This window comes from Rhinoderma darwinii, chromosome 8 (assembly GCF_050947455.1).
Source record: "Rhinoderma darwinii isolate aRhiDar2 chromosome 8, aRhiDar2.hap1, whole genome shotgun sequence".
Taxonomy (NCBI): domain Eukaryota; kingdom Metazoa; phylum Chordata; class Amphibia; order Anura; family Rhinodermatidae; genus Rhinoderma; species Rhinoderma darwinii.
Genome location: NC_134694.1, coordinates 110028462 through 110055222, shown reverse-complemented (window position 1 = coordinate 110055222; position 26761 = coordinate 110028462). Strand labels below are relative to the sequence as shown.

The 26761-nt window shown below is 41.7% G+C and overlaps 1 protein-coding gene across 1 annotated transcript in view; it reads right to left on the bottom strand.

Annotated features, from left to right (window-relative positions):
• Nucleotides 1-756: 756 nt before the first annotated feature.
• PLEKHG2 (pleckstrin homology and RhoGEF domain containing G2) overlaps nucleotides 757-26761 on the bottom strand; it is a 67527-nt gene continuing 41522 nt past the window's right edge. Inside the window, exons 5-20 of the mRNA XM_075836669.1 lie at nucleotides 23577-23677; nucleotides 21907-21973; nucleotides 20593-20639; nucleotides 18273-18423; nucleotides 17972-18103; nucleotides 17333-17515; nucleotides 17012-17104; nucleotides 16557-16643; nucleotides 16075-16108; nucleotides 15715-15804; nucleotides 13375-13476; nucleotides 13213-13251; nucleotides 11941-11957; nucleotides 10841-11125; nucleotides 9208-10549; nucleotides 757-8551 (exon numbers count right to left, since the gene is read on the bottom strand). Coding sequence (XP_075692784.1) covers nucleotides 6093-8551; nucleotides 9208-10549; nucleotides 10841-11125; nucleotides 11941-11957; nucleotides 13213-13251; nucleotides 13375-13476; nucleotides 15715-15804; nucleotides 16075-16108; nucleotides 16557-16643; nucleotides 17012-17104; nucleotides 17333-17515; nucleotides 17972-18103; nucleotides 18273-18423; nucleotides 20593-20639; nucleotides 21907-21973; nucleotides 23577-23677 — 5229 coding nt within the window. The 3' untranslated portion in view covers nucleotides 757-6092. The remainder of the gene's footprint in view (nucleotides 8552-9207; nucleotides 10550-10840; nucleotides 11126-11940; nucleotides 11958-13212; nucleotides 13252-13374; nucleotides 13477-15714; nucleotides 15805-16074; nucleotides 16109-16556; nucleotides 16644-17011; nucleotides 17105-17332; nucleotides 17516-17971; nucleotides 18104-18272; nucleotides 18424-20592; nucleotides 20640-21906; nucleotides 21974-23576; nucleotides 23678-26761) is intronic.

The following is a 26761-nucleotide window of genomic DNA, read 5'->3' as shown; positions in this document are numbered from 1 at the left end:
AATGTCCTGACGCTGACGGGCGTCAGTATGTTTTATGAGCCACATAATGCTGAGGGGACCCAGAGCAGAGAAAAGGAGCGGTGAGGTAAGCAAAAAATTTGAAATTGTCCGATAGGGGGCAGTCTAATATAGGGGCGGGAAAGGCAATAAATAAGGTTGATAAATTCCCCCATAGTCTTTAAAGGGGTTTTCCCACAAAACACATGTAGGGGATACATATCCGACCACTGGGACCACCAGCGATGAGGAGAACATTTACCTAAAGTCCCCCGAAGTTCTCCATGAGAATGGAGCGCTGGTGCGCATGCTTGGTCAGCGCTCCGTTCATTTCTATGGGACTTATGGAACCTCCAGCAGCTCCTTAGAAATTAATGGAGCGCTGGTCTCATGGAGCACTTCGGGGGACTTTCGGTCCTCCGTTCTCCTCATCACTGGGGGTCCCAGTGGTCAGACCCCCAGTATCACACATGTATCCCCTATCCTGTGGATACAAGTATGCTGGTGGAAATGTATCATTACATGGCGACCATTGCATAAATGTGCCGGGTCCAATCCAGCACATAGAGGTAGGTCCCAAGCGAGGGATCCACCTCTATGACCCCCATATGCCCTACTAGGACATATGGACAGGGCCTGTCCTCTTTTACAACCCTGTTAAAGGGGCTGCTTTAATATTGAGATCTATACGAGGTCCGTCCACTCTTGGGCTGATGTCTAAGGAGGGCAATTAAACAATATAACACCGAGCAAGTCTAGTAATGGTAAGAGCTTTTATTGACAATACAAAATGATTACAGAAATGTAATGTACAGTTTTATAAAATGAGCCACAGGTAATTAGGATTAATAACTGCTCATAATTATTTACATAGGTGAGTTTATATTACACCACCCCGTATACATACCATGGGGTTCAGTCCTTAGTACACCCTAACAGTGGAGTCCAATATCACAATGGATGTCAAGAATATGTGACGTCACAACAACCTATTGCTACGTACCATTTGGAATTGGAGCAGAATTGGTCCAAAAATATTCTATTGTACAATGCCATGTGTCCCTCAACATAACCCTATTGTATTGTAGTCTATAGGGCAAGGACTTATCGTAAGCATATAACGTTCTGTCTCCAAACTACAATCCACATTTGGTTATTGCAGATTGATTGATTTGGTCTTGTGTTACTTAAAGGGACACTCCATAACAGACTCTGACTTTTAAGACAGAAGCTTAGCGGTCACAAAAACAAAATCTATGCGGTCAGTGTTGGTCTGACAACCTTGCATGCACCCCATTATCCCAGTTGTGGTAACATTACTCATACTGGTGTGGATGAGCACCTTCACACACGGTTCCTAAGCCTTGAGGTTTGTACTATTGCATTGTATCATGTCATAGTGTAATTGTCTGATATTGCTGTATTATTCCGGAATAGTGCCAGTCCTCTACTTAAAGGGGTGTATATGATAAGAAAAACATGGCTACTTTCTTCCATAAACAGCGCCACACCTGATTATGGGTTGTGTCCGGTATTGTAGTTAAGCTCCATTGGAGTGAATGGGACTGAGCTGTAATTCCACACACAACCTGTGGATAGGAGTGGCACTGTTTTATGAGGAAAGCATCCATGTTTTTTTAATCCTAGCCTTTAAGGCGTCTGTTTGTGTATATTGTTCTTGCATATTTCCTGCGAAACTCGTCTTTTTGTACAGTTTTTTTTGTTTTGAGATAATGATTAGTTTTTTTATGCAACACAGGGGAAGAAGATTTACATGGCAAAGAGTTGAAAGTGCTAAGCATATTAATCCTAAACCATAGGTATGCGGCCTTTTATGTGCAGTTTAATTTTTTCAAATAAAATACATTTGATGTTTGTTGCTAATTTTATACCTGTATACAACAGAGAGAAACACTTGCATACGAGTTGCTGTAAAATGTCAGGATTACTACGACTGTGACGACATTGCTTTATGTCCAATCTTCTGCAACGGTAAAAGGTAATAATGGAAGTCACAGCACAGTCAAGGTAACCCCATAATCTTACCATGACTCGTGGACGATGCTTATGCTGGTTTCACATTACAATAAGGGTATGTTCACACGATGAGAGGCATTTACGTGTGAAAAGACAGACTGTTAACAGCTGCCCCGTTTCACACGTAAATGCTCCTCGTAATTTACGAGGCGTCTGTGACGCTCGTAAATCTTGAGCTGTGCTTCATTGAGTTCAATGAAGAACAGCTCAAATTACGTGGCAAAGAAGTGCCCTGCACTTCTTTGCCGAGGCAGTCCATTTATGCGTCGTTGTTTGACAGCTGTCAAACGACGACGCGTAAATTACAGGTCGTTTGCACAATACGTCGGCAAACCCATTCAAATGAATGGGCAGATGTTTGCCGACGTATTGTAGCCCTATTTTCAGACGTAAAACGAGGCATAATACGCCTCGTTTACGTCTGAAAATAGGTTGTGTGAACCCAGCCTAATACAGCCGCGTTTTAGCATACGTATTACAGCCCAACACCTAGACCCCACTAGGTTCTACAGAATCGAACTTAGATCACCATAAAACCCTGTCCTTATGGTGATCTAAATTCAGTTCAGTAAAACACTATGGGGTCCCGATCTTACGTTGGTAATAAAGGCGTTAAAATACGGCCATATTATGGCCACCTGAAATCGGCCACAGTGTAGTTTGATAGAGTAGACATGGAAGATTTTAAAGAAAATTTTGTATTAGTAATTTTTGCTGTATTTGGCATGACATTTCTACATCAAAAATGTTATAATTTTTTAACACTTTTTAACTTGCTAAAGAGCATAGTAAATATGAACCTTTGGTAAATGAACCGCTATATCCCCCTGTAGATTAGTCATAAAATCACATTAGAGGGGTTGTAAACAGTAAAGAATAATGCTGTGATGTAGTCGGCAGTCAGCCGGGCATCAAAATGACAATCAATATTTTGCACTGTAAATACAGCTTTCTTATAAGAGATCATTGTAAGCTCCTCCCCCTGTCAATCAAAATACAGCGTTCTCTTCTGGGCAGTAATTACTTGTCCAGTATGTGTAAGATATTAAGGAGCATGTGGGGGTTTCCCCAAATATACAGGGACTATGCTGTGTTGATTGGCTGCATGTAACTCTGTTGCTGATTGGTGCTCCAGATCGTGCTGGGATTTCCTGCTCTGGGAGAGGCAGACAGAGCTGCTTTTTTCAGTGTTTGGCCACAGGATTGTACACTGGCTATCAAGCGAAATACTGGTGAAATTAAAAATTACAATGCATTGCAGTTTGTATGCTTTACAACCTCTTTAAATAGTCTTGGGTTCATGTATTTAAACTCATCATGTCTTTCAACATACATCAGATGGTGATACAGAATATACAGTCAGTACCATTAAGTATAGATGCAGTATCATGTATCACCTCGGTATAATAGCTGTCATCTTATGTTTCAAGTAAAAGTAATATCTATCTCTACCTGAAGCTTACGCTGGAGCAAAGCGTGAATAGTGGATGAATATTTAGTGCCCTCCGTCAGTGATGACTGGACACACATAAAACATGAGTGGCCTTTAGTGTCAACACAACACTTGTTATACTCGCTATAAGGGCTTGTGTCATGAAGACGACCTCGGTCCATCTGCCCTATTAGGGCATATGGACATCATAGACAGGGGCCCCTGCACTGGTCCTCCCCTGAATAAGAATGAAGAGGTGCTTTGCATTACATGGATAGCCATTCATCTGACTGGCCACAGTAACCCCTGGCAAAATCAGCTGTTTACCAGAGGTGTCGGTGAGCCGGACCAGCAGCGGCTACCATATGAAAGGAGTTGTCTGTGGTTAGACAAACCATTTATACAGGTACATGCAGGAGAGACATTACGTATCTTGTACTGATTTTGAGTCACGGCCTCCTATAATAGAGAGGGAGTTAGGGTTAGTTTTAGCTCGGAATGCTGGGAGATGTCAGCTCTGAAGCCTGTAGAATTATGAATGCAGCCCAGAACTGTAACACATGCTGCTCCTCAGGTTCCACTATTAGGGCATATGGACGTCGTAGTATTAATTTAAATGGGTGCAATGTAATACTATATTTTTCCTGTGCAAAATTTTGAAGAATGCATTAAAAAACTGAATCAAACCTGCAAAGTGTGAACTACACCTTAGACTGTTCACACAAGGGTTATTATAGGAGCTATGGTGCATACGATGGATCCATTGTGTAGCGCATCCTGATAAGAAAAGGTAATGATGGGAAAATGTCTCAGCAGTTCTTGGGGAGACATCTGAATATCTACTGTATGGCCACCTTAAAATGAACAGGGGGACATTAAATAATCACATTCTGAAGCCATATCACAGTACAGCTCACATACATTAATCTCACAGTCTCTACATTTCTCTAAACTTACAACCTACTTTTCTTCACCTCACAAAAAAAACAACCTTAAAGGGGTTTTCCACTTTGTACAAACCCTTTTTGTTAGAAGGCTCATCCATCTATAAGCTGATCAGCTGTAATCTGTGGGGGAACTTGGCAGCAAGTGTTCAATTCTCCTGCAGCGCCACCGCAGGGAAAATGAAGCATTGCACAGTTCTTATTGAAATCAGTGGGCTCTCTGTGTAATGCAGAAGTGCCGGGTCCTCCAGAGTGAAAGATGCTCTGTGTAGTCACTCTCTGCAGTGGGTAATAGATGAGAGTCCTCAACCAGGAGCCCCCTATAGTAACCACCACTCCATTCTACTAGACTGACAGAGATTGCCATGGGCTTGCTTTAAGACTAGCATCATGAGTTAATAGACCTTCTACTAGCTAGTAAATGTTTGCTCGAGAAGAAGACTTAAAGGGTTTGACCTATCCACAGAGGTTGACCTTTCCACAGGCTAGGTCATTAGTATATGATCGGTGCGGGTCCAACACCTGGACCCTGCACCGATCAGCTGCTCCAGCTGCCTGCGGGCACTGGATGTTATTGCACAGTGTACGGAGCTGGAAGCTGACACTGCATAGTGGCCGTGCTGCAGAACTGCAGCTCTGCGTCTATTCACTTGAATAGGAGCAGAGCTGCAGCTCAGCCACTAATCCATGACCAGAGCTATCTGCTTCCGCCATGGACGTCCGGTGCCCGGAGGCATCCAGAACAGCTGATAGGTGCAGGGTCTGGGTGTCGGACCCCCACGATCATATACTGATGACCTATCCTGTGGATAGGTCATCAGTTGTCCAGTTATGGACAACCCCTTTAAATCACCTCATGTACTGTTGTTATAGGCTGTAGCTGTTAATTAAAAAAAAAATATCTGTGATGCCCTTTATGTAAACCCTGGTTGTTATGGTGTAAACTGGGATCGATGCACAAGTAATGTTACAGAATTAAAATATCTAGATCAGTGTCAGACCGGACCACCAGTGGTTCTTCTAGTTGGCTCAGGCTCTGACATTGAACAACAGGACCTCTAAAGTCCAGCAAACAAACCCATTTGAAGCCGGCTTTGGGTTAATTTACCCTCAAAATCTTTTCTTTTGGTGGACCCAATGAATCACAGTCCAACACTGATCCAGGGAAGTGAGAACATTCACATGGATCACAACCAAGGAACATTTTCCAATTATGAATGTTTCAGTTTTCTATAGGGTACATTTTTAGGTCTATAGTCAATGTTTTCTACAGTATATATCCAGTAAGATTATCCCTCTTATGTTCTGTATGATGAGACGGAATACAATGCAATATAATGACTCTCATGAAATATTGTCTCATGTCCATATCTTGGTTGGGGCGATGAAGAGTGTGTACAAAGGATCAACAAGTATATTTTCTTTGGTTTACGTTTGGCAATACAAAGACGGATCTTTGCAGCAAAAAGTTCATTGTTAAGTGCAATTTCAATCAACCACCTACTATTAAGTCCTGCTGACCGACCGTCCCGTGGTCCGCCATATTGGCACATGATAACAATGTTCTACATAGAAAGAAAGTGCAGACTGGTATATTATTGTGTCTTATCTTTGGTGTGTATCATTGTTCTTTGTGGGTATTCTAGTGGACATGTTTCATATCCTGAAGCCCCCTACCCTCCTCATTTTTTCCTGTAATTCACAGTTTTATGCTCTAAGGTGCTTCCATTAATGTTTATCTTCCTTGAAGAAAGTGTCTCTGGAGCTTGCAGCAGAGGATGCGTCAGACTGACCTGAGCATTACTAAAAGATGCAATTCTGCCACTACCACCAATTTGTATGTTTACAGTGGTGGAATAACTTGCCTTTAAGGTGGCCTTTTCTTTCGTGTCAGAAGAGTCCAACTTCTCTGTACTTTCATAATGCTCAATGATTTCTCTAGACTCTACCGTTGGGGAATGTGGATCTGCTATATTCAGGAAACTTGTAGGGTTGGAGAAAAGGTTTGGTCCTTCATCCATAGACTTGCATTGCCTGAATGAGGATGGAGACCTCAAATCATACTTCTTCTCTAAGTTTGTAGACTTCTGTGTTTTGAAGGGCACATACTTTGTGCGTAGTTCACGGACATCAGGCCAATGGATGTTGGTTAACTCATGAGTACTGATTCCACTGGTATGGAAATCTGAATCAGAAGCCAAACATGGGGGGGATCTGCTTGAACACCAAAATTGATTTTCTTCATTTGAGGACCCAAGTGGTGAATGCAGCGCACTTGGGCTAATAGGATGGTCTCCAGTGCTGTATACATTACTTCCACAGGATCTTCTGGAATGAACAGGGAATCCAGGAGACCAAGGACAAGGTGGGGGACTTGTGCATGTTGGAGTAGAATTTGCAGAGGATGAAGATGACCGCTCTAGATTACTAAAGGAAAGTGGAGTAAATGAACATGATCTTGTGTTAGAGAAGGAAGGGACACGAGGAGACTTTGGACATACAGGATTTTGATTTGGGGGAGGAGAAAACATTCTAGAGCGTAATGTCAGAGGGGACTGAACCCGTGAGTTTGGTTCAGAAACTGTGGATGATGGCGTTTGTCTAATGGATGGAGGACAAGGGATTGCAATAAGGACTTCTGAACCTGGAGAAAGACAAACGGATTTGTCTCTACTTATTCCCTTTTTGTTGGCAGAAGATAAGGGCTTGTGTGAACCTTCATTTGTTGAAATAGTTTGTGCCATTTTGGAATGCAGTTGATTTGCCTCAACATCTTTTCGGTTCTCCGACAAAATTGTATTCTTAAGGGCTCTGGGTTTTGGATCACTTAGTAAAAGTCCTGAATAAAGTGAATTTCTGTATGGTGATGGGCCAAGAACAGGGGGTTGGGACCTTATGGCTGAAGAATGTGTGTCACTGTCTGAACTTTTAGATTTTGTCATGGGGCTTCTTCTTGGAAGAGCCTGCTGAGACTCTAGGTTATTTTTGGACACTGCTATGGCTCTAGACAATGTCCTCCGCAAAATGGAAGGAGATAAAAGGCCAGCGGTTGCCACAACTGCCTGCTGCTTTTTAATTTGTGACTTTGGCTTGATTATGCCTTGAAATTCTTTGGCAGTCGAAGTGTTTCCCTTGAAGGACGATGAACGAGTCGCCATGTTTAGTTTCTTTGAGCTGTTTATAGCTTTGGAGGATGGACTAGAAAGTGAGGAGTCAAGCTGTAGACGCTGCATCACATCCATAACTGCTGGGGAGACTCCCCTGGCTTTCTGGACTTTCTGTGATTCGGAGATGTTACTTGCAGGTGTATTGTATGATGGAGCAAAGGTAAAGTCAGAACTTGAATGGTCATCATTGTCTTGAGTGTTTACAGGAGCCGGGGTGTTTATTTCTGTAATATTACAGGGTTGGGCAGTTACACATGAATTAGTAATTTGTAGAGCTGCTTGATGGTCATCATTATTGACTGTGGTTTCATGTGGTCCATCAACATCTTCCCTCATATCTATGATAATCATAGTTTCTGGACCTTCACCAGAAGTTTCTCCTTCTTTATTTGTAGTGTACTGAGAATTTAAGTCATCCTTGGATTCCTCGGATGTCATTAATTCCATTTGTTTTTCTTCTAACTCATGGATTTCTGAAATGACTGCTGTTGGTTCAACATAAAGTGTATTTGATCCCACCAAGTAGTTGACTTTATCAGATACATTGATCTCTAAAACACCAACCTCCCTTTCCTCACAACCATCGCAGGTTACAGGAGGTTCCTGATCTTCAATTAAGCATGATTTAGATACACAGAAGTTGTCTGATCTGGCATCATTGGATATTGGTGTTGGTTGAGGAGCAGAGTCATAATTAATCTGTAGTTCTTCTTTAAGCATATCAAATGAATGGTTTTGACAATCCTTTATTTCTGTAGGAGCTCTTTCCTGTGGAAGTAAAGCCACTTCATCTATCTCAGGTGGCTTCGGTAATGTGACTTGTTCCTTTGTAGGGTACTGAGACATTAAGTACTCCTTTTTTAGAAGATCCAAAGAGCTCTCACGAGTTGCAGGAAGGATGAGACCATTTTCTTGAACACAATTAATATGAAGTAAAGTTTCATGAACCATCAGATGCCCATAGAGTTGGGGCTCTACAAGCAAGAAATAAACAAAATGATTAATATGAAGTTGACCATATAAATGAAAGACCAAAATTCATTTGAGAATGTGTAGGCGCTAATTCAAAAAATTATTATTGTAGAATTTAAAATTATGTTTGACGATTTGCTCATTTCCCTTGTCTCTTCTCTTAGTGGATCTTAGAAATGTCATTGCCAATCAATGGGCACAGGATAGAGAACCTACCAGGTCAAATCAACACCTATTTTTTGTACTTTTTGAGATTTAGATTCATCCCTGCATATAAAGTGTGGCTTTTTCTGTTCATTTGTATTGTAGACTCCATTTGGAGCCTCAGTTGCAAACTCTATCAGATTTGACAGGAAGAACAGCCCTGCATGCATCACTATTCTTCCCATCAAAATGACTGAAACCATGATTGAACCTGATTATTAGTCAATGGGGTCCGTCGGGCATCGGTGCTATCCACCGTACAATGGATCCTCAAAGCAGGTGTTTACAGAACCACCATTGCGAATCACTTTAGATTTCATGGGAGGAATAGTGCTGCATGCAATGCCATTCTGCCAAACTATGAACACCACAATAGAAACCCAATGGGCCCCATTGTAAGTCAATAGAGTCTTTGAGCGCCATTTGTATCCGTCGTACGTCATATTGTTCTTACCTGTCATTTGCCTGTTGCCCGTGCTTTCCTCCATGACCTGAGGGAGGGTCTTTACTGAGGCTTTCTTCTGAGCCTCTGGTGTCTTGTTGCCCCCATTCTTCTTCTGAGTCTTCATCCTCCCAATCTTTTCACCGTACATCTTTGCGAGTAGTTGCACTTTGTTAATTATTTTCTCTGAGTTTTCAATTAGACACATATCATCATCTTCATAGAGTCCAATGCCGGAAGCACAGAAAGTTGCTTTATTTTTGTCTCCAGCCAAGCACTCGGGTTGTGTCTTTATCTGAGAGTCCTGTTTCTTAGTGATTTCTTCCACAGAATGTTTCTGTTGTTCCTTAACTAATTCTTTCTTCAGAGAGTTCCCTTCTTTGGGCAACTGACCTCCGATTTCTAAATCCGATTCTTCAACAATAACCAGTTCACTTCCCGGCTCTTCCACATCTTTTCTCCTTGATTTCCCTCTTTTCAACACTCTTCCAATTTCTGCATTGCTTGGCTTCTCTTTTTCCTTCCAGGCCTTCCGTATCTCAGCACAAGACTTGTACTCTGACTCCTGCTCCAGCCCATCCTTATTCATTTCCACTTTGATTTTGGCTATTTCAGCTGCCTGGGGTGGAGGTTTTCTATGACAATTTGCTTGTTTCGATTCTGAAGCACATCCATTTGCCTTGCATATACTCTTTTCTCGATCTTTTTTGACCTCCTGCTGCAGAATGTAATTGAATCTCAAAATAGAGTCTTTAACTACCCCGGTGGGAATATAGGAAATGCTTTCTTCTTTACTTAGATATGATCCTCCAGCATCCGCAGTCTCATAGTAATTTTTGATCCTTTCAATTAACAGCCGATCATCGGGGGTCAGAGTGGAATCTCTTTTTACCTTCATGTTTTTTTCTTTCTTTTCCGAAACGATCTTCTCTGTATCTTGTAGTTCAACAACTTCCTGTTCTTTAACCTTCTCTTTAAGCTTGGAAGTTTCATCCTCATCTTCACCAGGCAATACGGATAGCTGAACCTTCTCATGTTTAGCATCATCTGTTCTACAGATAATGGCTTCATCATCTGCTTGCCTGGACATTTCCAACAGCTTGTTCTTTTCTTCAGAGGATTCCCCATTTTCCTTGTTCTGCAAGTCTTCATCTGAAGATCCAATACTGAAAGGAACCTCAGGGACATCTTGATTGGCTTCCAAATTTCTTAGCTCATCCACAGAGTCAGAGGAAGCTAGGTCACCACTAAAAAATACTTCTGGGCTCTCACCAAGTGAGATGGATCTTGTTCTTTCAGTCTCAACAAGGTCTTCTGTGGATCTGGATTGTCGCAGCTCACAGTTTTCAGGATCCTAGCACACAAAAAATGATAATATTTTTGTTTACTTGAGATAACAACTGATTTAGATGGTTAGAAATATCCTTTATCTGTGTAAATTGTACTATTTTTAGCTTTAAGTAATGTGTTTTTATGGCCTGATCAGCTTTACTGTCTCATGGACTTACTTGCCTCTAACTTCGCAAATTATAGACATCCTCTTCTGCATTTGTGTTGGAAATAGCTAGGTAATAGTAGTTGATAGATAAATAAATAGTGTATATGTTGGATGGAGATAGTTTTGGTTCAGGCTCCAGAGAGTTACCTGCTTCGTATCATCAGGCTTTGCCTGTTCCATCTCTGAAGTCTTGGACTCTCCGTTAATTGGCTCCGCTCGGAGTCCTCTCTGATTCAGCAGCTCCATTATCTCATCCGTGATGGAAAGACTACCGGACAGCGCGTCTTCTGGTAAACAGAAGGCAGAATCCTCAACATTCTCCTCACAACCTTCACCTGTGGCCTCCAAGATACATGACTCCAGAGTACATATGCTGTCCGAAGACTGAAGAGAGGTAGTGGATGGAAAAAGTTCTCCCTCGCTGCCTGCATGCTAGAGAGAAGAAAGAAAAACACTGGATAATTCAATCCTTTCTTTTTTTTACGTGAAGTTTACATGCTTAAAATAACTTTTTTAGATCAGTCAACAGTGTTTTAAGAACCGGTGATTAAAAAATATATATATTAAGATCTGAGAGCATTTATTATGCTCTTCCAGTTCACCTCGATCAAAAAACTTTGTATTAAGGAGAGCGTAAAATAATATAGTTATTTGAAGTATTACATAAGAGAGCTGTTTACCTCTTGTACACTTGCTGCAACCAGTGTTCAAAAATTTGCCCCAGCACTTTCCCTGTTTACGTGTCATCTCGCAGCAGCTCTCCACCAAATACTATGGAGAACTTTTTTACAGATGATATTTGGCAGATGGAGCAAAAGATATAACATGATATACTGTTCTCTTCATCTGCCAGGATGAGCTGCTCCTTTAAACACCAGGTGAGGGTGGCTCCATTTTATTTTTACTGTACGCAGGACCCTGAAGACGATCCTGTCCTCAACATAGAAAGTGATTCCCCATCTTTCATCAGCTCTTTCTGACTGTTACTTGCTTTATTAGTATTAGTTATCTGCTTATATTTCTTTTATCTTAATTTTTGCTTATTTTTGGGTTGCCTTTTTTAGGGCTTTGGAACCAGTTACCAGTTTTTCATAGAGTCATGATCTCAAGTTACAATATTTTCAAGCTACAATGGTTGCCTCGGAAAGAATTAATACTGTAAATTGAGGAAACGCTGTATACAATTTCTCTGGCTGTATAGATATATTATAATAAATTATTAAGTGATGAATTAAACACATACTTACTTTCATCTGCACCAAACCTAGGGCAAATAAATAAAACAGTTTTAGAATGAACTGCTCGTTCTATAATTCTAAATAATAATGTAAAGAAACTGTAAGTGAACATTAGTCCAGAATTCTCTGATGATTAATTTCACAAGAGATATTTCTAGTGGTCAGAGCTCTATGAGCTGCAAATCCCGTTTACACAGCCATAGAGTAAAATTATTAAATTCTGGCTGCCTGAAGCCACCACTAGGGGGAGCTGAATTTATACAGCTCAAGTTGCACTCAATAATAAACCTGTATACACCAGGCTCCCACTAATGGTGGCTTAGAGCACCCAGAATTTTAGCATTTACATCTGTGTCTGAAACGAAGTAGGGAATTTGGTGCGCTGCAAAAGGAAAATGGAGCTCCCGACCCTATAAAGATATATTATGAAATTAATCAGCATATAATTTTGGGCCTGTTAATAAAATAAGATAAAAACAAAATGATAGGCATACTATAACTGATAATAAAATTAAAGATGTTGGCCAGGAAAAGTAAGAAATATTCAGCTTTTTTCTTCCCAGAAACTTTCTGGGGATGAAAAAAAAACCTGATATCTTTTTCTGATCCTGGACAACCTCTTAAAGGAATAATTTGTGAACACTACATATAAGAAAAGCATGCCACAGTTAGCTCAATGACAGGTTGTAAAGGATTTGCCAGACACAGCTTCTGTGTCGACGCCCGTGGTTAGTCAGTCTGCATCTGTGCCTAGCTCAGCTAGAGTGACTCGATCTGCTACCACTCAGGCTGGTAGGCTGAGGAGTGGGAGAACGTATCACAGCCTGGCCAGACGGTTCTAGCTCCCGCCCTTGGTCTATGTATACCTTCATTTGCTGCTTGTCCTTTGCCTGTGATTCTCTCTGGTTCCTGGCTCTGCTGTTCCTGCTACTTACAATTGACCTGCTCCATATTGACCCTGGCTTGATTGACTTCGATTCTTCTGCTCTGCTTTTGTTACCACGTACTCTCCTGGTTTTACTCGGCTCGTTCACTACTCTTGTTGCTCACGGTGTTGCCGTGGGCAACTGCCCCACTTCCCTCTCTTCTGTGTACCCTGTCTTGTGTTGTCTGTCGTGCACATATTGAGTGTAGGGACCGTCGCCCAGTTGTACGTCGTCGCCTAGGACGGGGCCGTGCAAGTAGGCAGGGACTGGGTTGTGGGTAGATTAGGGCTCACTTGTCCGTCTCCCTACCCCGTCATTACACAGGTTATAGAAAAACATATAGGAAATTACTCACCACTTTGCTCAAATGCTGCTTGGATCTCTTTTGCGGGCTCTGCGGGAGGTAAGTAATATAATATGAGAATTTTTGAAAATCTTAAGAATTTGTTGCATTTCAATTGAGACACATAATTTTCCCTCCATGATGATTATGTGACCTATAACCCATGAATCATACCAGATAGCCTGCGCCCCCGGCGGTGCGGAGAGCTGGAGCTTAGACTCTGGAGAGTGAATGATTTCTTGGTCTTTCCCGGGCTGCACATGTACTGAGGTGGTTCTGAAAGGGAAATTTCAATACATATGAGTCCATATGGCCCTCAATGTAATTTGTTGATTCATACAAAAAAGGATGTTGCTTGGTCACGTTGGATATTTTTGACTGTTTGTTGTATTCGGTGGCATGTATATGAAGTTGTCGGCCAAGCACGTACGATCATTTGCTAACTAACTAAATTTTAAATTGGATAGCACATTTCTGAAAAGGTGGTTTGGCCTAATTGTACAACCGTAATGGCCAATGCCATGTAGCTACCTTTTGGGAGGATTCATAAGAATGGTCCACCATATGACAGATTGACAAGTAGATTCTCCCAGAAACAGCGTCACTCTTGTGCATGGGCTGTGTCTGGTATTGCCGATTAGCCCCATTCATTGTAATGGTGGTGAGTTGCAGTAGCTGACATAACCAGTAGACTGGAGGGGTGCTGTTTTTAGGAAAAAGTCGACCCTTTATTCTAATCTCAGAGAACCACATGAAATCATTAGATGGAGTGTTTGATTCCAGTGGGGGGCTGCGGGCTGCATGGCAATTGATCCATGTTTACTGGATAATTATAATTTTTTTCACACATATCTTTCTAAATTAAGAAATTATTGGCTGGAAATAAGAATTCTTCGGATGACACTCCCTTGGTATTCACCTGACCTAGCCCTGTGTGGTTTTATTTCTCACTCAAGCATGAAGAGATTGTTGTTGACATTCGAGCCATCTGCAAGAATGTGAAAGGCCTAACGTTTACCGATTTTTGTACAAAAATGGTAGGAACTTCAAACAAGTGATTTAGAGAAGTACAATCCCATAAACAGCTGTTTGTACAATGTAATTCTTTTAACGAAAGGGTATGTTTTGCCACCATTTTTTTATTGCTTCAATCATCTTAAATAAAACAAAGGAAACTACTTTGCAAATAGTCTTGTTTAAAAAAAATCTACGACTATTTTGTGTATACAACTCCTATACAGACATATGTGTCTCCATGGTTACAGACTACAAACAAACGATGTAGTCCTGCAGTCATGTAATCTTCTCTTCCCTCTGTCCCTTCTTCTGCTGTCTATAGGTTAGCAAGAAGAGAGACAGTAGACTTGAGTAAAACATGACTGAAGGACTACACACAGGGTTTGTTTGTAGTCTGTAACCATGGATATACGTAGGTCATCATTGGAGCTGTATACACAAAACAGTAAAAAAATAAAATAGCCGAGACTATTGGCAAAGTTGATGAATTTTTTTTACATTTAAAGAGGCTCTGTCACCAGATTCTCAAATCCCTATCACCTATTGCATGTGATCGGCGCTGCAATGTATATAACAGTAACGTGTTTTTTTTAAAAAAAACGTTCATTTTTGGCCAAGTTATGAGCTATTTTATATATATGCAAATGAGCTTTGAAATGGACAACTGGGCGTGTTTTTTTTCGTATGTCCAACTGGGCGTGTATTGTGTTTTTAACTGGGCGTGTTTACGTGTATGACGCTGACCAATCAGTGACCAGTCAGCGTCAACACTCCTCTCCATTCATTTACACAGCACATAGTGTTCTTACTAGAACGATGTGCAGCCACATACACAAGTGTCCTGATAATGAATACACATGAAATCCAGCCTGGACGTCATGTGTATTCAGAATCCTGACACTTCTGAATCTTTCCTGTGAGATTCCAGCAAGCCACGCGTAATCTTGCGAGATTACGAGGTAAACGAGATTTCGTTTCCCTTGCTGGAAATCTCACAGAAAAGATTCAGAAGTGTCAGGATTCTGAATACACATGACGTCCAGGCTGGATTTCATGTGTATTCATTATCAGGACACTTGTGTATGTGGTTGCACATCGTTCTAGTAAGAACACTATGTGCTGTGTAAATAAATGTAGAGGAGTGTATGACGCTGACTGGTCACTGATTGGTCAGCGTCATACACGTAAACACGCCCAGTTAAAAACACAATACATGCCCAGTTGGACATACGAAAAAAAACACGCCCAGTTGTCCATTTCAAAGCTCATTTGCATATATATAAAATAGCTCATAACTTGGCCAAAAATGAGAGTTTAAAAAAAAACAAAAAACGTTACTGTTCTCTACATTGCAGCGCCGATCACATGCAATAGGAGATAGGGATTTGAGAATCTGGTGACAGAGCCTCTTTAAGATCAATTGAAGCAGGAGAACAATTGGGTACAAAACGTATAACCCCGCATTGTTTAATAGAACTATGAATAAAAGGTCCTCACCAGATTGTCTCCGGTTACGGGGAAATGTCCACAAATCCTCCATCCAGGGGGATTTTGGGCTGTCAGAAGTAATTGGCATAGCCGTACAGTCTGTGGCAAGGAAAATATATGCAAAATTACTAATAACACAATTTCTCTTGGAACCTAGGACCATTGGAAAAGAGTCTATGTCCAATCAGAAGATTACAGGTTCTCAATAAAATTCTTAAAAAGAGACGAAATATGATGATACCCTTCATGTTTGGGGCTATCCAAGAAGATCAGTTTGGCCATTACTAATCGAAAATCACAAGGGGCTTCTAGGGTTGTATGTGGACACTGAGTGTAGTAATTCTGTCATTACCCTTCAGAACAACTTACTTTGGAATGTGTTTTCAAGCAGAACTTGTTTCGCCTAGAAAATAAAATAATTGTAAAGATTTATTCAAAATTCAAGTTCATAGTCACAAAAATGTATTCAAAAATAATGTTCCTTCGTACCCAATTTGCAGGTACTTAAAGGCAAAGTAAATTATTTTATACATTAAAGTTATGTTATACTAAGAGTCTATTTATTGTCAGTAGGCAGCCATGTTGTCTCTAAACTGAGCAATCAAGAAAGTAAAAAACAAAAACATTCTCTTAAAGGGACAGTAAACCTAGAAATTTATGTGGGAAAAAATGGCAGAGTATTTGTCAGCCTGCAACACTATCTGCAAGGTCCTGAAATAAACAGTCTTGTGGAAATCTGGCAGAAAGTACAGGAGGACGCTTCCACCTTATCTCTTCCATTTTGGCTAGTACTTTAGAGGCAGGTCTTCGCTAATGTGGCTGACCTAAAAACAATGGCAACACTATTTTACCTTTTGAGGAATGGATGCTGGGTGGTTTTCCACAATAAGTCGCTTCATGTGATAAATCCAAAGGCGTTTCTCCTCCTGATTCCTGGCCTGCGTAAGAAAGGGGTACTCAGTTTTATGCAGAACCAACAGGGGGCAGTCACATTTTAAAAACATTGCATAATAGGGTCTTCAAGTCAGTGAACAGGCCCAATACCACTCAAGATAAAAAGTACAATGCACGATCTTCACCACTTTACTACATGGAGTTTTTTGTAGGTCTGACATGATGAACGTGTTAGAAAATGTGGTGGTGGGTCAACTTGATAACCGTTCACTTTAATGCTATTGCTCCAGAAAATTGGCCCTTCATCTTTCATTGCGTCATTGGAAATATGTAGACATTTCGGTCCATATTTTAAGATGGACCTTAGTCATTGTTAAGAAGAATCCCACCTATTCCCAACTCAAGGTCTTACCTGGATAACCTGCTGGTGCTTGGGAATAGTGAGGTCTGATACTCGGAAGCTCAAGTTGTCCTTAAGATGCTCAGTCAAGGTCAGATTGCAGCACTGAAGGGGAAAGAAAATACAGTCTAATACTTTTCCAACAGGACAATGTAAACAGCGAGAATGTAGAGCAACAGAATTGGTGGAAGAAGAAGAAGAGATGAGGCAGTACTTATATCCCACGGCGGAGGACATGAATAAAGGGTTGTACATGCCATGATAAAATTCCATTATTCATATGAGTGTTTTTGTAATATAATTGCTAAGGACTTAAAGGGGGTGTCCACTTACAAAGATATGTATTTTGTATATGAACAGATCCATCCTCTTCTTGGTGATGAGCAGCATTTTGCTAAACAAGAAGAAAGCTCGTTCTTTCTTGACACGTTGAACACGGAATGTCCCTTCCAAGATAAGCTCCCCAAACCCGCTCAAGTCTGGACCCTGCCAATTTACCAGCTTGCTCTGGATTTCCTACAGGCAAAACAGTGACCGCAAATTCTGCAGGTTAGTACAATGGGAGTCAATGGGGGAAAGTAGATGAAGCATTCATATGTTCAATATCTGAGGTATTTTAGTAACATAGCGGTAAAATCCTTCAACTTCCTAGAGCTAGTCGAGACACTAGATTCTGCTGATTTCAACTGGATCCATCTACAATGCCATGTGTATGAAGACAGCCCAAGACAAGACACATTGGGTGAGACATCAATTTGGACAGCTTGATTTTCAGCCCATGTTCCCCATGTTTATTGGCACCAGAAGTATTAGGCAGTCACTTATCTCCATCTCCAGAAGTAACATGCCTGATCAGGGGAGCCAAATGGCATATCAGCCAACAACTATCTTACGTCTATGGCTTCATCTTTACTTTGATAGTGAAGTGAGAGCTTCGAATGAGGGAGCACCCTGACTGTAGGGGCAGCATACCTGGAGCCTGACAGCATGTTCCTGCTTCCTCTTCATGTCATTGATGTACCAGGCCACAGCCGTCATAGTGATAATGGCTTCCTCCATCACCTCGTACCCAGGAACATTTTTATCAAAGTGTTTAGCCAACTCCTGCAATATAATCAAGAGCAGACATCAGTATATAGGGCAGAGGTAAATAGGAGAACATCAGGAGGGGTTCATGAGATGGGTTTAAGACCGAGTCAATGTATTTTGGGGGTATAAAGTATTATTGTGACAGAAAAGGATGTTGGGTGCTCAAACGGAGCTTGTGTCTCACCTGTAGAAGGAGGTGGTACTTCATGATACGTTGGACAGGCTTCAATAGATACGTCTCCAGAGGAAGTGAGTGAGATAGCAGGGCCTGACGTTCTCTGAAGAATTGGACAAGTTCCTCATTTTTCATGCATTCACGGAGGACAGACACTGAGCTGGAAGAGGGAGAAAGGTAAATAGGACAGGATTACTTACTAAACCTATGTATGTGCCATTACTGGACAAAAAGATTGTAGGAAATTATCCAAAGACCTGTTAACACCAACAGCACAACTCCTTCTCTAAAGCAATCCATGCCACCCCAGCGATAAGGTTAACAAGGGGGTAGCTACTGGGTGATCATTTAAATTATGTTCACTCCTAGTCTGCCCAATAGGAGACCCCCCCTCCTACACTATGCCCACCATGTGCCCCAATAGAGTATTTGGATAGTGGGTGTCCCGTCTGCTTACAAACATATTGTACAAAATAGGTCATTTAATTATTTACCTACATGGATTCCAAGAGCTATGGTGTAATAAAGCAAATAATTGATAAAGTATTTATACCAAGATTATATGAGTGTCTATAAGCCTATATTACACAAAGCTGTCCTCCAGGAGGAAGAAGACTGTATCTCTAGTACTATCTAAAGGTGACTGTCCTGTAGGTCATTGTCCGACCCTTTATAAAGCCTTGAATCATGACTTAGTTTAAAAGCCAAACCAGAGACACCCATCTGTAGACAGCACTGTTTCAGAGTTGTTAATCCTCATCAGCACAGAGTTGTAGTTGGTAGAGGGAGATGCCTTTGAAAAAGCTCTTGGAAGGTACTGATTCTCCTTCAGAGATCCAGCTAGTAAGGAGTCTTAAGGGCAATGCTTCTTGGAAAAGCATGCAAAACAGCCCTCCTCCAGAAGGAAGAGAACTGTGAATAGATGACAAGTTGTTTTGGTGGGATAACCCCTTTAAAGAGGCTCTGTCACCAGATTTTACAACCCCTATCTGCTATTGCAGCAGATCGGCGCTTCAATGTAGATTACAGTAACGTTTTTATTTTTAAAAAACGAGCATTTTTGGCCAAGTTATGACCATTTTCGTATTTATGCAAATGAGGCTTGCAAAAGTACAACTGGGCGTGTTTAAAAGTCCAAGTGGGCGTGTATTATGTGCGTACATCGGGGCGTGTTTACTACTTTTACTAGCTGGGCGTTGTGCATAGAAGTATCATCCACTTCTCTTCACAACGCCCAGCTTCTGGCAGTGCAGACACAGCGTGTTCTCGAGAGATCACGCTGTGACGTCACTCACAGGTCCTGCATCGTGTCAGACGAGCGAGGACACATCGACACCAGAGGCTACAGATGATTCTGCAGCAGCATCGACGTTTGCAGGTAAGTCGATGTAGCTACTTACCTGCAAATGCTAATGCTGCTGCAGAATCAACTGTAGCCTCTGGTGCCGACACGATGCAGGACCTGTGAGTGACGTCACAGATCTGCACTGCCAGAAGCTGGGCGTTCTGAAGAGAAGTGGATGATACTTCTCATCAGAACGCCCAGCTAGTAAAAGTAGTAAACACGCCCCGATGTACGCACATAATACACGCCCAGTTGTACTTTTACTTTTCAACACGCCCAGTTGTACTTTTGCAAGCCTCATTTGCATAAATACGAAAATGGTCATAACTTGGCCAAAAATGCTCGTTTTTTAAAAATAAAAACGTTACTGTAATCTACATTGCAGCGCCGATCTGCTGCAATAGCAGATAGGGGTTGTAAAATCTGGTGACAGAGCCTCTTTAAGTCTCCCTACCAACTGGATCTATGCAAGGAGAATCAGTACCTTTTAAGAACTGCTTTAAAGCCATCTCACGCAACCAACCAGATCCCTACTCTGTACTGATGAGGAGCAACAACTCTGAAACAGTGCTGTCTGCAGATGGGTGTCTCTGATTTGGCTATTAACTCAAGTCATATTTCAAATCACTATAAAGTGTTAGACGTTGACAGAGTAGTCACTTATAGGTGGCACTAGAAAGACAGTTTCCTTCTAGAGAGCTATTTTGCATACTTTCCCTAGAGGGAATTGCCCTTAAGACTCCCTACCAGCTAGATTTCCACAAGGAGAATCAGTACCTTATAAGTCTATAGATCAGTGGTTTCCAACCTGTGGCTCTCCAACCGGTCTCCACCACTGCTATAGATATACAGTACAATACTGGAGTCATAGTATGGACATTTGATAGAAGGGAAAAGGCGTAGACTCACAGCTTAAAAATCTCATATGTCATATACTGTATATTATATTATATTATAGTACTGTTAACAAAAGGGAACGTTTACCTGGGATAGTTCATGCAGTACAGCGTATAGATGTCAAACTCTTCGCTCTGTGGAAGAAAGTTATCTATTAATAGGGACATTAACCCTAAAGTCGTTTGTGTCCCTGTTTGATGTGAAGTTCAAGGCTGGGGAGAATTAAGGCCCTATTACACTGGCCAATTTTTGCCGGTGAAATGAGCGCCGATCAACCATGTCTCGTTGTCACAATGAGCTATGTATGGGGACGATCGCTCGTTACTCCGATCCCTCGTCCCCATACATTTTTATCATGTCGGCAGCACGTCTCTGTTTACACAGGGAGATGTGCCGCCGATAACGATAATATTTCAGTTTTTTAAAACTATACGATCAGCAGATGATCGAGCGTTTGCTCGGTCATCTGCTGATCGCTGCGTGGTGTACACAGGGCAATTATCGTCAACGAGCGTTCTAAGAACGCTTGTCTGCCCGATAATTGCCCAGTGTAAAAGGGCCTTTAAACTGTAGTGTTGGTCAATGAGATTCTTTACAGGAAGTCCAGAAAAATCCCTGCATCTATGATCCCTACTTTATCCCCAACTCATTGTGGTCATATTGTTTCTCACCCATAAAGTGCCATCTAATACATTGTACCCTACGATGGGAAGGCAATTTCTGTCCTTACGGGTGCTTCTAACCTTTTTGTGAAATGACTCCCCTCAGGCTCTCTCCAAATTGGAAATGGGGAATTGTTAAAATGTGGCCCCCTACTGTCAATGAAGGGTGTCATCTGATGATGTACCCCTGTCGGTCCTGTGACAAAAGTTGTGATCTCTTCCTAGTCATGAACAGACATGCACACACATACATAAACCTCCCTATTACACAAAAACACCCTAATTTGCACAAGACACTCACAACCGGTCTAAATTATCGATGACACCATGTTGCATTTCCTGCATTGCAGCGGACAAACCTACGGCCGCAATGCGTTGGCCGATGGCCACACGATTTTGCTGGTCAAACCGTGATATAACTGGAAAAATCATGTGGCTTTCGGCCACCGCATGCGGCGGCCACAGCTTGGGGACGCACCCTGCAGATCGGAGTCTTAAAACTCTCACTGCCTATAGGAGAGCATGCAAACATAGACTGTGGCTAATTTAATTACCTTGCAAAAGTGGACAGTAAGAGAACTCTCAGGGAAGGCTAGTCACTGCACCTCCATGCTATTTACATATATATCATTTTATTCTCCTTGCAAAATGCATGTCATATAATATAATATTACTGCGTTCTCACTTGTGTAAGTTGCGTACTTGCTAAACTTAATGTGACCAGCAGGGGGCATCTTACCCTCATGACAAAACACTCGGCAATCATGGGAGCAGACGTACAATTCTCCAACTCTTCAAGCAGCTCGCTGTAAAGGAGCAGAAAATTAGAAGAACTAGAACAACTTCTTCAGGCTCGGTCTTTAGGACTAAAATACATGTATTGCACTGGCCCAATTATCATACAATGTCACAAACATATTTGGGCCATTGCTAAGCAAAGGGCAGGGTCCAAAAATTACTTATTAGGGAGTCTGAAAGGGGTTGTACCAGAATCAAAAATTATCCCCTCTCCACAGGTGATAATTTTCTGATCGTTGGGGGTCCCACCGATCGTGAGAATGGGATCCCGAACCCCCTGTTCCTCGCCACTGCTCAACCACACTGAGGGCATTGAATGGAGCGGTGGTCGAACATGTGCACTGCGGCTTCATTCAAAGGCTACGGTTATGATGGAAACAGCCAAGTACAGCACTCGGCTGTTTCCATCATTCTCATAGACATTGACTAGAGCGCTGGGTGTGTGCTCCATTCAAGCTCCTCCTCACTGCGTGGCGTGCAGTGTGGAGGATCTGGGGGCCCCGTTCTTGCGATTGATGGAGCCTCCATCAATCAGAAAATCATAATTTATACTGTGACTAGGAGATCATTTTTAATGCATAGTTACATCTTTGCAGAAGGTTTACCTGAAGTCCTATGGAAAACTAAAGATCATTATTATATCCGGAAGAATTGCGTTAAATGACAAACATAGCTCTGCTACATTAGCACAATCATGAATGAGCATATCCAGTGTTGGACATAGAAGAATGGGTGACCCAATAACAAAAAAACTCCTTAAGGTGTCGGGTTTTGCCACCAAGGACAGAAAGGTTTGGTGTTTGTATCCCCTTCACTCCCATTCCATGACCCTTTCGCGAATTCCCCACCTCGATGTTTGCTAACAATGCAGTTATTCTCCGGAGAGGAGTCCTGCACAGGTAGCAAAGAGAATGGGACCAACCACGGCTGAGCCCCCTCTCTCCAAGGGCCCCGTAGCATCCGTATTATCTATCTCTAAGATACATACGCCCTTGAGCATATCTTAAAGGTCAACTTTCTAAAACGGAGAATTTACTATTGTAATTATTCATGGCGGTGTCTCTCAGACCCCCTCCGGTATAATAATTCAGCCGAGGTATTTGTTAAGCAGCCGGCCAGATGTGTTCGGGGCAATTAAACTATTGGGTGACAACTACAGATCTCCACAGTCTTGTTGAGAGCTGGAAAACCTGCCTTGCCGCCCATAGCAACCAATCACCTTCCATTTCTTACTGCTGTGGAAATTTAAAGCCGCACTGTGATTGGTTGCTATGGACGACAAGGCCAGTTTTCCTGTAGATTTTCATAAATTGGGCCCGATGGATAGAGGACATTCATAATACTTGATACTATAGTGGTAAATTTATTAAAACTGGAAAAGTGAAGTAGTTGCCCATAGCAACCAATCAGATTCCAGCTCTGATTTTTCAGAGGCCATTTTATAAACGAAAGAAGCAATCTGATTGGTTGATATGGGCAACTTTTCCACTTTTCTTTTGCGCTAGTTATAAACTTCATAAATTATTTCCTTCTTGAGGACCCCTTAAAATGTGAAAGTTAAAGTAAAATAAGGGTTTACACCTCATATTTAGGGGTACGAATCCCACTCACCTGTTAAACTCATAAATATCTTCTATGTTGCAGAATAAAGAGCTGACTTGCTCGGGTTTGAGGGGGAGTTGACCGCAATCTATAATGCAGCCTAAATAATCCTGTATGGAGAGAACATGGAAGACAGAGCATTAAAGGCTATGTAATTTTATTTGAGAATTTATTAAGAACGGCGTTTCATGCACCAGTCTTAAACCAAAGTACGTCAGAGTGAAATGCGTGAAATTTAAATAATAGTTTTTTTTGTGCTACAATTTGCGCCATATTCTATCTTTAAAAATCATAAATAAGTTGTAAATTTGCTGGCCCTGCCCCCTGTTGTTGAACCCCACCCACTTTTCTTGCCACCATTGAAAAGTGGTGTGAGGAGAGAAAAAGTCGCACATTTTTGTGCAAATATGGTGGAATCAAGACCGTAGTCGACTACGCTATTCATTCCGTCAAAACTACAGAACCCTTACACAACGGTGAAAAACAAAAACCATTTGCACCGGATCCGTCACCATTGAAATCAATGGTGATGCAAACGAAAACCTATGGTTTCCGTTTGTTTCAGTTTGGATTCCGTTGATGGGTTCCCCCGACGGAAAGCTCCGCCGAGAACCCATGAACGGAGTCCCGACGCAGATGTGAACGAAGCCTTAGCTTGAAGTAGCGAGTAGGAGTGAGACGGTCCCGAAACACATTTAGATATAGCCATCAGTTCTGAATCATCATTCTCCTATAGGACACACGCGTTTCATCCAGAGCATTTCTTCTCTGCAGAATACCTACAGTCAGTAAACATGGCAACTATATGTACAATACTGTAGTCCTGGTGATTCATGCATTTATCTATTGAACCATACTTGATGCAGACATTCCCGAATTGTTGCTGATTTCCCTGCTTAGACAGCAAATGTAGAATTCTTGCTCATCAGACAGATAAGCTGACCATGATAAGCCGAGCAGCCATCCAGATGACATCACCGTCAAATAAGCAATAGATGAATTACTTCTATTTTATCTCTGAGTCTGCAATCTGGGAGTTCTCGTTCACATGAGTAAATTAAAAAACTATCTTTCGGCTGTCTGTAAATTAAATAGAATGCAGTAGGGGACAGCACTAGTAAATAAAGGACTTAGGTACACTGGTTGCACGTAAGCTATGCAGCAGCGCTCAATGCCAAGCAGCAGCTGCAAAAGCAAATACAATTTTAGGTTGCACAAAAAGAGAAGTAAAACCTGTGAGCCTCTTTTTAAATCCCTTGTAAGGCCTTATCTTGAATGTAAGGTGCATTTTTGTTCTTCACACAAGGATGGGATATGGGTACATCGAATATGTTTTATCTATCTATATGTATACTGTCCACACTGATTTTTCCAAGTTTTATTTTGTACCAGTCTATTATTTTCCCTGTTTCCTCCCAGATTGCATTTACAAATATGGGCTTACAGTAAATATGGATCAAAATAAGAGGTTGCTGATAGTTTTTCAGACACATAGTCATCAAGGTCAAACTTCGCTTTCACTTAGCTGTTTCATCAAGGGCAAAGCAAAAAAAAAATCCCTGATTGTAGACAGAGACCTATCATCCTATTTACTGATTTAGTATCCATTCATAGAACTCCCTCCAGTTCCCCTATATGCTTCTTACAATGTACAGCCCAAAACGGCACCCTAGACAAGGGATTTATATAGAGAATCACCATTTTTAACTCTCTTGTTGTACAAAATTGTATTTGCTTTTGCAGCTGCTGCTTGGCATTGAGCACTTCTGCATAGCTTACATGCAACCAGTATACCCAAGTTGTTCTCTTCTACTGCTGTTCCTTTTTTCAATGTGTGTTTACACATAGCTTTGTACCGATATTCCTGCAGTTGTGGGTTTCGCCTTCTGTTTAATACTTGCCCCATTATATGCACTATAGGGCAAAATTGGACACAACACATAAAGTTGGTGCAAAAAATCCTGCAACCCATTACCCAGCAGCGTGGCATAGCAAATTGCAGTGATGACCCCTTTTTACAACCAATGAAACATCATGAAAGTGTTTGGGTTCCTGATCTTCCTGCCTAAACACATCTGCTGTACACATGAGTCCTACAGTCCTACTAATTATGTGAGCAGCAGAGGAATGAAGCAATTATGAACAGGCCCTGAGACCATCAATATGGCCACCATTAGTGCACGTACAGAGGTTATAACCCAGCTTGCCCTGCACTCCTGCATTATAAATGGGGCGCTCTGGTTGGCACTAGTCATGAGCGCATTCTTATTGGCATAATTCATGGGGGCACATTGGCAGTGCTATGGAGCTCTACTATGGGGGAACGCTGTCGGGGTACTCTGACATTATGGAGTTCTGGTTAGTATTTAAGGATGGAGGTTTTGTAAATTATCTCGTAAAACATTTAACAACATTTGTGCTGTAAGTTAAGTACTAGAAGATAACTTTGGGCATGCAGGAGAGTCGAGTGACCCAAAACATTTAATGTGACTTTCACATCATTCGTGTCCTGTAAATGACCTTAAGGCTGGGTTCACACGAGCACATTAACGTCCGTAATGGACGGACGTATTTCGGCCGGAAGTCCCGGACCGAACTCAGTGCAGGGAGCCGGGCTCCTAGCATCGTAGTTATGTACGACGCTAGGAGTCCCTGCCTCTCCTTGGAACTACTGTCCCGTACTGAAAACATGATTACAGTACGGGACAGTTGTCCTACAGAGAGGCAGGGACTCCTAGCATCGTACATAACTATGATGCTAGGAGCCCGGCTCCCTGCACTGAGTTCGGTCCGGGACTTCCGGCCGAAATACGTCCGTCCATTACGGACGTTAATGTGCTCGTGTGAACCCAGCCTAAGGCCTCCTTCATACAGGGCTTTTGTCTGGCACTTTAAATTGCATGTAAGAACGCCAGTGTTCCCAAAATGTAACCCGCAGTTTTTATGCCATTTCTAACTTGCATTTTTATATTTAGTGTCATTCGTTTTTATTTATTCTTTAAAAAAGGGCACAGACCAAAATGCTGTCTTTCTACATGTTCTCATATTTTACCATGGACTTTAAAGGGTAACTAAACTTTTTAAAAACTTTTGACATGTCTTAAGTTTTTATCGGTGGGGATCCGAGCAGGGCTGGCGTCAGCACCCGGGCTGTATGGGGTAATTTGTTTGGGCATTATACTGCATGGGGGGGA